Source organism: Hordeum vulgare, chromosome 4H (genome assembly GCF_904849725.1).
Source record: "Hordeum vulgare subsp. vulgare chromosome 4H, MorexV3_pseudomolecules_assembly, whole genome shotgun sequence".
NCBI lineage: Eukaryota > Viridiplantae > Streptophyta > Magnoliopsida > Poales > Poaceae > Hordeum > Hordeum vulgare.
Window position 1 is genome coordinate 567,158,615 of NC_058521.1, and position 12,053 is coordinate 567,170,667.

A 12,053-nucleotide genomic window follows, 5' to 3' on the forward strand; every position below is an offset into this window, starting at 1 on the left:
AGCTATCAACAAAAATTACAACCAATTCATACACATGCCAGAAGATAACAAAATATAATACTTTTAGCTTGTCGAAGCATATACAACCACGCTGACATACATATACCCATACAACTCACACCAAGTGACTTCAACACTTTATTGAAACTAAAGATACATACATAGGTCCTGATATGGCCAAGTGGGCATATGACTTAACTACTTATTCTCCCTTAGACTTTTCGTTACAAACTTGGTCATTGCCCTTATTTACTTATAGCACACCATCAATATCAAACTCACGACATTAAACATAACCCACATCATCGAGGCACTTGGCACACAATCTTATGGATAGACCTCGATGATACCTCGAGCTCCCAGTTTCTTGACAATCTTATAGTCGCTAAATCCTGCTTTTGTAAAGATTGTGCTCCAGTCATTTTCATCTCGTTGCCGTCCTTTTGTACATACCAACATGAGCATATCCATCAACAGTTCGGTTTCTAATATTTCTTTGGATGATGAGCCGACAACTATATCTATAACAATAACCTTTCCCCCCATTTCGCGGGACGGAATGGCCTTCTTGCATTGAGACAGGATATTGATGCAATCTTCGTCACTCCAGAAGTGCAGAACAAGCTAGCATGAAAAAACTTACATACGGTCAAGTAATTATTAACAATTCTAGATGTTAAAGTATTTGTTCATACATCTTAATTAGTATTTATTATATAGCCAAACGAAGTTACTCTCAAAATAATGAGAAAGTGAGACTAGTCCTAAAGTTAGTTCCCCAAGAGTGAAAAAATGGTTCGAAATAGTTTACAAAGACAACACTTCATACCTTAAGCATGAGAACTTGAGCAGGTGGAATGGCATGGAATAGGTCACCAGCAACATAGTTAACGATACCATCACTTGGAACTTTCTCGATCACCTTCGGAAGGTCCAACACATTGCACTTGATATGCGGGAAGGCCTTGACAATGGCCCTAGCTGTCGTTCCATCACCACCACAACAGTCGGTGAGTGACTGGACCCCCTTAAATAAGTCATGGCATTCCCGCAATATAGTGCCTATCCCCAAATGGTCATGGGCAGCCAAAGCTTCATGGAACATCTTGTCTGACTCTGGGTCAAGGAGCGCCATACTCTCCTCGAAGAGTGTGGCACCATGAACATCCTCAAATGGTGATGGTGGTGGTGCGATGTCCTTCTTGAACCAGTCAGCTAGCCCTAAGGCCGCCTCTATGTAATGTCTTGAGGTCGTGGTAAGCACAATGGCCTTCTGGCTAGCCTCACCATCAATGAATACACCATCCACCAGGAGGTATGATAGCGGGACGAGGGAGTAGGTCCCCTCCTTAGGGGACGCTAAGGCGCCTGACGCGGCCAACAACCGCAAGACACGGCCAAGATATGGCATCTTAGATTGTGGTAGGGACAATGCGGTGACAAGATCGGACACTGAGGTTGTGCCACCGAGTCGGTGAATCGCAGTAGGGATGCCGAGCTGGACAGCACACCTGAGTGCTATGGCCCTGAGGTGGCACAAGCTATGGCGCCATAGGTCCGCCTGCGCCTGAATCAGTTGGGCATCGGTGGGGACTGCCATGGTTGGAGCTTGAGCTGCCATTGCGTTGTATATCTCTAATTGCAGTGTTGTGTGTTTGTTAACTGCTTGAGCTGAAGCACCAATATATATATACACACACACACCATGCATTTACTATTTTTAGGTAGTACGTACGTCTCTAGCAACCAACCTCATTGAAAACACGTGGTTGCTATTTTGATGCTATCAATTGGGTCATCTGTCTTGTCGTTTTAATTAGGAGCTCTATCCATACGTCTCAACTCTTTCAAGACCGTATCCAAGATGTCCCAACGTATCTCAGATGTCCCACCCAACATTTACTGTGATTATTTCTTATGGATTTCCTAAAAAAAAAACTTCGGTACCATTCAAATTGAATAGTTTTATTACTTGAGTTAAATCTATTTTGAAATTTAGTTTTCTCTGTAAAAATGAAAATAAAAGAAAATTTTAGTACATATATAACTCTTATGTATCATATATAATATGATTATTCTTGTTGTTTCTTTGGATATGCAGTGTTAAATTCTCTAACTGAATCAACTAAGAACCAATTTGAACTCTATTATAAAAGAAAATCGATGCAGTAACCCGCTCCTTGTTGGGCTGCTAACGTCAAAATATATGGCATGGTTTTAAATTAAATAGTACGCCGCTATAGTGATTGGAGGCAGCTCACGCTATATGCTGTCAGGTACAATTTAGCGCCATTTAGCGTGACATAGCATTATGACATTATGGTGAGAAATGATGTTAGCCTGATTAATCCACTAATGCCAACAGTGAAGGCTCCAGCATAGAATATTGTGAGAATATAACGGAACGTGCCCTTCTCAGCTTGAGTTCATGTGACCTCTGGTGAACAGTAAAACACGGAAAAATAAAAGAAACAATTTTTTTGATATATTGGCAGCTTTTGACAAATGTTTTCAATGCTCGCAAAGTTTCATGACGAAATAACATTCGTGAAAGTCCTGGGAAATAATCAACAATCCAGAAATAACTTTTTTCGAGCATCTTGTCTTTATTGCCACGACGTCGAGAAAAAAAACCAATACTCCAGAAATAACTTATTTGGAGCATTAATTTTTTTTGCCACGACTTTCAGGAATGTTATTTTGCGATGAAATTCTGCAAGTATGTAAATAATTTATCAAATGTTGACCAAATTATCAGAATGTTATTTTTTCAATTTTTTTGGAATTTTACTCTTCAATGATCTCACATGAGCTCGAGCTGGGGTTTATCCGCTTTTAAATATAATCGCAATTGTATGACCAACTCTATATCCTTTCTATACAAAGAATATATGTTCTTTTATGGTTATTTCATCCACCATCTCTACTTGAGGGTGTTCTCCAAGTCTATATAGATTTGGTACCAAGAGCTCTTGTTGTTACATATGTGTAGGAAATGCAATTCGGCTCCCGGGAGCATATCCTTCCGGGGCCACAAAAAAAAGCTTGACCTAAAAAAAATAAATCAAGACAAAACTTATTTGTGTACTTTGTCACATTCAAATGCTATCTGCAAATTTTGAGGCAAAAAGGTAAAACATTTTGGCTTGTGAAAAAAAACAAATTGAACACCAAAAAGTTACTCCAAAATGTCATCCTAAATTTGTTTTTTTTGCTGACGAAACATCGCTGCTCCTTACTACGGAAATTGTCACGCATGTTTGCGACACTAAGAGAAACTCTAGCAGACCCCGCATCCGTCCGGCCCGCAAAACGTGTTTGCAGTTCGCGGAAAAACGTCTTTGCGGGCCCGCGCGCACGACCGCGGATGCATGCCCTGCATACGGACCCGTAAAAAAACATATTCGTGGAATATGCTTTTTTAGACCCTGCGCGGGCTGAAATGTCCTTCCCACCAACCGCTTCCGCTTATATGCAGGGCACCGCAACGGCGAGGGAGAAACCCGCGAATACGCGGGTTGGGGCCGAGATTTTGCCGCGCCCCGCAAAAATATTGCGGGCCGGGGCGGGATGCGGGGTCTGATCAGACAGTTTTTTCCGCCCGGCCCGCGCTCGCATTTTGACGGTTATTTTCCGGATCGGGGCGAGATGCGAGGTCTGCTAGAGTTGCTCTAATACAATCATCTACAAAAATTTCAGAATTTTTTAAAAACATTTTTTTTCGTGTTACTCTTTACGCGGGAGCATATGCTTCGGGGAGCCAAAACATCGCTCCCCATGTCTGTTTGTTACTTTGAGGGAAATTAAGCTGATTGAGGGGAACCCAAACGCATAGCTGTCACAACAGAATCCACATGCATATTATAAACACTAAAACATTAATGATCGGATAGAGAGTTACTAACTGATATGCAAATAATGTTTGGTGAAGTCTATGGCAACCAATTATATAAATTGAAGGCTGGGCATCGGTGGGTACTGCCATCGTTCGGGCCCAATATTTATATATTGTGAGACATACTCCCTCTGTCCATAAATAAGTGTACATATAGATTTGTACTTAGTCAAACTTTTTAAAATTTGATCAATTTTATAGAAAATAGTAGCAACATATATGACATGAAAATGATATATTTGAAAACTTCATGTAAAGACAAATCTATTGATACTAATTTGATGTCATAATTAAATGCTAGCATTTTTTTCAATAAAGTTAGTCAAAGTTTAACTAGTTTGACTGACAGAAAAGGAAAAAGTACATTTATTACCGAACGAAGGGAGTAGCACTATGACATTATGGTGAGAAATGATGTTAGCCTGATTAATCCACTAATGCCAACAGTAAAGGCTTCAGCATAGAATATTGTGAGAATATAACCGAACGTGCCCTTCTCAGCAAGGCACACATCGTGTTGTTGCCATCAAGGGTAACAAGATGGGCTTTTATCGTAGATATGAGATTGTTCATCTACATCATGTCATCTTGCTTAAGGCGTTACTCTATTCTTTTAAACTTAATACACTAGATGCATGCTGGATAGCGGTCCACGTGTGGAGTAATAGTAGTAGATGCAGAAAGTATGAGTCTACTTGTTTTGGACGTGATGCCTATAGATATAATCATTGCCTTAGATAACGTCATGAATTTGCGCGGTTCTATCAATTGCTCGACAGTAATTCGTTCACCCACCGTCTACTTGCTTTCATGAGAGAAGCCACTAGTGAACACTACGCCCCCCGGGTCTATTCACAACTATTGTTTCCACTTTCACTTTTACTTTGCTCTGTTTACTTTTTGCTTTCAGTTCTTACTTTGTAAACAATCTATAAGGGATTGACAACCCCTTCATAGCGTTGGGTGCAAGCTCTTTGTGTTTGTGCAGGTACTTGAGGCTTGACGAGATCTTCCTTTGGTTTGATACCTTGGTTCTCAAAATTGAGGGAAATACTTACCGCCGCTGTGCTACATCACCCTTTCCTCTTCAAGGGAACACCAACGCAAGGCTCCAAGGCCGCGGGGAGATCCTTTGCAGATTTGCCAAGGAAGTCCCTAAAGGCGTAGCCGTAGCAGCAGGATTCCTAGCGCCGTACCAGGGAAGGTCTGTTGTCGCAGTAGCAGAAGGATTTCTGGCGCCGTTGCCGGGGAGATCAAGTCAAGAATAGTCTCTCTTCAACGTGCTGATTTCTGGCGCAAGGAGGAGAGATCAAGTCATCTATCCAAGTAGGTGTCACAAACTCATCTCTTGCATTTATTTTTTTGCCAGTTGCCTCTCGTTTTCCTCTCCCCCACTTCACATTTGTCGTTTTCATTTGCCTTTCTCCTTTGCCTTTTTTTCTTTTGCCTTTTTGCCGTTTTCCTATGCCGTTTTCTTTTGCCCGCTTCACTCGCTTGCTTCCTGCTCGTTCGTGTGTGGGATAGTCCATCAATGAAGTTCTCAATTTCAGGCAGAATGAGGAAGAAAATTTAAAGGACGCTTGGTACAGGATTTGCAATGCTCAAAGTAGATCCACTCGCAAGCAATCCACTACCGTTCTTCTTCACAATTTTTATGTTGGAATCTCTCCTTGAAATAGGTATATTCTTGATACCATCGTAGGCGGGAATTTTTTGGGGAGCCATACTGTTGACTCCTATGGAGCTATCATGAATTTGGTAGGCTCACCCCCGCTCATGGTTAGTGGAACTACCTTGACCTTGGAACATGTGATGCAAAGGCTTGACGCTATTGAAAACAAAATTGCCACAATTGAACTTATTGAGGGTTTGGATAGAAAGATCCACAATCAAATTACTCAGTACGGATCCAAAGTGGGAAATGTTTTGAAAAATTTAAGGGAGAAGGAACCTATAGTTAATGATTCCTCTAGAATTGGCAAACTAGAAGATGTCATAACCAACTTGGGTTCCGCTTTTGCCGCTGCGCAAAATACTCCAAATCTCACTCTCAAAAAGACCGTCAAGTCTGTTTTTGTTCCTAAAGCTAGTGGTGAGTCATACAATAAAGAGGAAGATCTTAAGATGATAAATGATCACACTACTTATGGTTTGAGCACCAAAGATGACTATACGTGATTCCATCATCTTATGCCTAGCTAAGGGCGTTAAACAATAGCGCTTGTTGGGAGGCAACCCAACGAATCTATCCTTTTTCTTTCTGTTTTGTGTTTTCGCACTTTCATAATTCTGTTATGTTTGTGTTTTTTGTGTTTCTTTTTGCGTTTGTGCCAAGCAAAACCGTTATGATTAGTCTTGGGGATGATCGTTTGGTCATGCTGGAAAAGACAGAAACTTTCTGCTCACGAAAAGAATTTTCATTTTTTTTCTTCTGTAAGAGCTTTTGAGTTGATTCTTTTTGCTGCTGATTGCTATGCAAATTCTTCATACTTTCGTAATTTTTCAGAATTTTGAAGTACCAGAAGTATACGAAGTATACAGATTGCTACAGACTGGTCTGCTGTTAACATATTCTGTTTTTGTTGAGTTGGTTGCTTATTTTGATGAAACTATGGATAGTATCGGGGGGGGGGGTATTAGCCATGGAAGATTGAAAATATAGTAACCCAACATCAACATAAGTAGAATTTAAGTTTGCTACAGTACCTAAGGAAGTGGTGCTTTGCTTTCTTATACTAATGTTATCACGAGTTTCTGTTGAAGTTTCATGTTGTGAAGTTTTCAAGTTTTGGGTGAAGTTCTTATGGACAAAAAGATAAAGAGTGGCAAGAGCTCAAGCTTGGGGATGCCCACGGCACCCCAAGTTGATTCAAGGATGCCGTAAAAGCCTAAGCTTGGGGATGCCCCGGGAAGGCATCCCCTCTTTCGTCTTCAATCAATCGGTAACGTTACTTGAGGCTATATTTTTATTCACCACATGTATGTGTTTTGCTTGGAGCGTCTTGTATCATAGGAGTCTTTTATTTTTGTTGTGTCACAATCATCCTTGTTGCACACCTAGAGAGAGAGAGACATGCACTCACCGTGATTTTGTCGAGCTTCACTTATATCCTTTGGTTAGACAATTCAGCTCATATGTGCTTCACTTATATCTTTTAGAGCACGGCGGTGCGTGGCTTGGTAGTTGATCTATGCTTTGAAAGTAGTCTCAAAAGGGGTACTTATCCAAAGGGATATGAAAACTTCCACCTTCATGTGCATTGAATAGTTAGAGAAGTTTGATTCATCTCAATTAGTTTTGAGTTGTGGTTGTGGTAATATTGAAGTTATATTAGTAAGGTGTTGTGGATCTAGAAATACTTATGTTGAAGTTAGTGATTCCCGTAGCATGCACGTATGGTGAACCGCTATGTGATGAAGTCTGAGCATGATTAGTCTATTGATTGTCATCCTTTGTGTGGTGGTCGGGATCGCACGATGGTTTATACCTACCAACCCTTCCCCTAGGAGTATGCGTTGAATGCTTTGTTTCGATTACTACTAAAACTTTTGCAACAAGTATATGAGTTCCTCATGACTAATGTTGAGTCCATGGTTTAGATGCAATTTCACCTTCCACCATCACTATCTTCTTTAGTGCCGTGCAACTTTCGCCGGTGCACAAAACCACCCATATAGCCTCCCTCAAAACAGCCACCATACCTATCTACTATGGCTTTTTCAAAGATATTTCGAGATATATTGCCATGCAACTACCACCATGACATGTGCCACCACGTCTACATTGCCATTGCATGATCATAAGATAGCTAGCATGATGTTTCCATTAATGTCTATGCCATGCTAGATCATTGTCACGGTACATTACCGAAGACATTTCATATAGAGTCATCATTGCTCTAAGTTTTGAGTTGTAAGTGTGATGATCATCATTGATGGAGCATTGTCCCATGTGAGGAAATAAAAGAGGCCAAATATTCCCACCAAAAAAAAAGAAAGAAAAATAGGCCAAAGAGCCCATCAAAAAAATGAGAGAAAAAGAGAGAAGGGACAATGCTACCACCTTTCCACACTTGTGCTTATTAAGCACCATGATCTTCATGATTGAGAGTCTCTCGTTTTGTCACCACCATATAGCTAGTGGGAAATTCTCATTATATAACTTGGCTTGTATATTCCAATGATAGGCTTCCTCAAAATTGCCTTAGGTCTTTGTGAGCAAGCAAGTTGGATGCACACCCACTAGTTTTCTTTAAGAGCTTTCACATACTCTTAGCTCTAGTGCATCATTTGTATGGCAATCCCTACTCATTCACGTTGATATCTATTTATGAGCATCTCCAGAGCTCAATTATATGCCTAGTCAATGTGACCATCTTCTCGTTGTTTGTCTTGCAACCTCCACCACACTCCACACCACTTATAGTGCTAAAACCATGGCTCACGCTCATGTATTGCGTGAGAGTTGAAAAAGTTTGAGAAAGTAATGGTGTGAAAACAATTACTTGGCCAATACCGGGGTTGTGCATGATTTAAATTCATTGTGCTATGATGATAGAGCATAGTCAGACTATATGATTTTGTAGGGATAACTTTCTTTTGGCCTTGTTATTTTGAAAGTTCATGATTACCTTGCTAGTTTGCTTGAATTATTATTGTCTCCACGTCAATAGCAAACTATTGTTTTGAATCTAATGGATGTGAACATTCACGTCACATAAGAGGAGTTACAAAGGACATCTTTGCTAGGTAGCATGAAAGCATCAAAAGTTCATTCGTTATCACTTCCCTACTCGAGGACGAGCAGGAGTTAAGCTTGGGGATGCTTGATACGTCTCAAACGTATCTATAATTTTTGATGGTTTCACGCTGTTATCTTGTCAACTTTGGATGTTTTGTTTACCTTTTATATCTTTTTTGGGACTAACTTATTAATTCAGTGCCAAGTGCTAGTTCCTGTTTTTTCTGTGTTTTTGACTCTTTTCAGATCTGATTTTGGAACAGAGTCCAAACGGAATAAAATCCCTGAAATAAATTTTTCCAGAACGGAAGAAGATCAGGAGGCTTGAGGGCCAAGGCAGTAGGCCCACAGGGGGCCCACAAGCCCTGTTGCCGCGGCTAGGGGGGAGGCCGCGGCAACCAAGCTTGTGGCCCCCCTGGCACTCCCCTGCCCTAGGTCTTTGGCCTATAAATTCCCTAAAAATCCAGAAAAAATCAGGGCATCCACGAAAACACTTTTCCGCCGCCGCAAGCTTACGTTTCCACGAGATCTCATCTGGAGACCCTTGTCGGTGCCCTGCCGGAGGGGACTTTGGAGTTGGAGGTCTTCTACATCAACATCATCACCTCTCCAATGACTCATGAGTAGTCTACTTCAGACCTACGGGTCCGTAGTTAGTAGCTAGATGGCTTATTCTCTCTCTTGGATCTTCAATACAAAGTTCTCCATGATCTTCATGGAGATCTATCCAATGTAATCCTCTTTGGCGGTGTGTTTGTCGAGATCCGATGAATTGTGGATTTGTGATCAGATTATCTATGAATTATATTTGAGTCTTTGCTGATTTCTTTTATGCATGATTTGATATCCTTGTAAGTCTCTCCGAGTCTTGGGTTTTGTTTGGCCAACTAGATCTATGATTCTTGCAATGGGAGAAGTGCTTGGTTTTGGGTTCATACCGTGTGGTGACCTTTCCCAGTGACAGAAGGGGCAGCAAGGCCCGCATCGTGTTGTTGCCATCAAGGGTAACAAGATGGGCTTTTATCGTAGATATGAGATTGTCCATCTACATCATGTCATCTTGCTTAAGGCGTTACTCTGTTCTTTTGGACTTAATACACTAGATGCATGCTGGATAGCGGTCGACGTGTGGATTAGTAGCAGTAGATGCAGAAAGTATCGGTCTAGTTGTTTTGGACGTGATGCCTATAGATATAATCATTTCCTTATATAACGTCACGACTTTGCGCAGTTCTATCAATTGCTCGACAGTAATTCGTTCACCCACCGTCTACTTGCTTTCATGAGAGAAGCCACTAGTGAACACTACGCCCCCCGGGTCTATTTACAACTATCGTTTCCACTTTCACTTTTACTTTGCTCTGTTTACTTTTTGCTTTCAGTTCTCACTTTGCAAACAATCTATTAGGGATTGACAACTCCTTCATAGCGTTGGGTGCAAGCTCTTTGTGTTTGTGCATGTACTTGAGGCTTGACGAGATCTTCCATTGGTTCGATACCTTGGTTCTCAAAACTGAGGGAAATACTTACCGCCGCTGTGGTACATCACCCTTTCCTCTTCAAGGGAACACCAACGCAAGGCTCCAAGGCCGCGGGGAGATCCTTTGCATATTTGCCAAGGAAGTCCCTAAAGGCGTAGCCGTAGCAGCAGGATTCCTGGCGCCGTACCAGGGAAGGTCTGTTGTCGCAGTAGCAGTCCTTCTCTTTGTCGGGATGGAACCTCCCTTCCTTCTCATCCTTGATTGCTTCGATAATCTTTAAGACGGGTGTTTCTAGTTGAGATATCATGAAAACACACTTCCTTGTTTCTGGGTTCAAAGCTCCCCCATGCCCGAAGAACCAAGTCCTTGACCGATCACGCCAGTGCAATATCGCTGGTTAGGCCCCTTTATCAAGCAGGTCTTTCTCAACTTTGTCCCACGTAGTCCGGGCAACCTCGTACCCACCCGACCATGTAACATAGTGATACTTCTTCTTTTCATCATTTTCCTTATTTACGTGTAACCTTTGCTTAGTTTTCTCCGATTTCTTGTATGCCACAAATGCGGGCGAGTGATCTTTTATCTTCACAAATTGACCGGTGAATTCTGGAGTCTGGTCTTTCTTGAAAAACTCGATCAATCTTTTCTTCCAGTTCTTGAATAGTTCTGCCATCTTCTTAAGAGAGAACGCCTAGACTTGTCACTCTATAACTGGGTTATTTGATCCTCCTCTGGCGGTAGGCTGAAATTTGTCATCAGCGAGTTCCAAAGCTCATCTTTCTATCTATCGTCATAATAAGAAACTTCATAGTCCTTCCTCTTATTCCATTCTTGGATGCTGGTTGGAACACTGTCCCTAACAATAAATCTGAACTGATATATACATTTGTCTTTGCTCCTCTTGGGACCAATCGGTTGGCCATCTAGAGGGACTTCTTCGATCATGAACCATTCATCCTAGCCCAACCTTTTCTTCGGGCCTCATCTTCTTACAGAAGATTAGCTCGATCGAGAGGGCTAAAAGAAGAAAGAAGTGTCAATTTGTGCACATACAAAACAATTAATGCATCTAGTTAGCACATGCTTAATTAATATATATATACCTCGCTAGACTTTGCAACAGTTAAGGCTCCAACACCGGTGAAGCCGTCATCTCCTCCCTCCTCCATTCGATTGGTGTCGTTGAGATACGAGAAGGTGATATCATCATCACCTCCCTTGCGGATTATATCCCCCAACAACTCTTCTTTTTCTAAGTCTCTGTCCATAGTTTCTGCAAATATTACAACATGGCAATATACAACCATGAGAGATGGATTAGTGGCAAACATAGACCTAATCACAACAAAGGAATGATATGCATATGAGCAATGGATAGTGGCAAACATCATGCAAAGTTGACAAGTTTTATAAGAGTCAGTTTCAGACGATCGTCGAGGACTCCTCCCCCTCGTGTCTGATGAGTCATATTTAATGACCCCCCTCATGTCAAAGTTATTGAAGTTATGTTTCTCAGACTTTGAAATGCTCCTGTTGAACTAAAATACATTTCTCAGACTTTACATGGCAAAAATACATTTTTTTATAAAGGAGAAAATAGATCTTGTTGAACTTGAGCATTTCTTAGACTTTGAAATGCTCCTATTGAACTAAAACTATTTCAAATGAACTTGACAGAAATTTGACATATTACTTCTACCATTGCAAAAAGTGTTCTCCCTAAGCCAAAAACTTGACGGTAACTTGACAAAAAATGCATTGGAACTTCTCCATGATCTGATCTATCTTGAGAGGAGTAGAGTATATGCTAGTAGAGTATAACTAAGCAAAACATTGGAAGGAATTTACATAACACATTTGTAGTTCGCATGCGCAATTTTTTAAATGCACAACTCCTACAAAAATGAAGGGATTGGCATCACATCTCTTTGGCACT

General features: G+C 41.1%; 1 protein-coding gene across 1 annotated transcript; it reads right to left on the bottom strand.

The window, feature by feature from the left end:
* Window positions 1–45: 45 nt before the first annotated feature.
* On the bottom strand, window positions 46–1,654 carry LOC123447092 (flavonoid O-methyltransferase-like protein Os11g0303600). Its single transcript, XM_045123661.1, has 2 exons — window positions 830–1,654; window positions 46–624 (listed from the first exon to the last, which is right to left on the bottom strand). Exons 1-2 carry the CDS (start codon window positions 1,619–1,621, stop codon window positions 328–330), a joined length of 1,089 nt encoding a protein of 362 aa, XP_044979596.1. The 5' UTR covers window positions 1,622–1,654; the 3' UTR covers window positions 46–327.
* Between the last annotated feature and the right edge of the window lie 10,399 nt (window positions 1,655–12,053).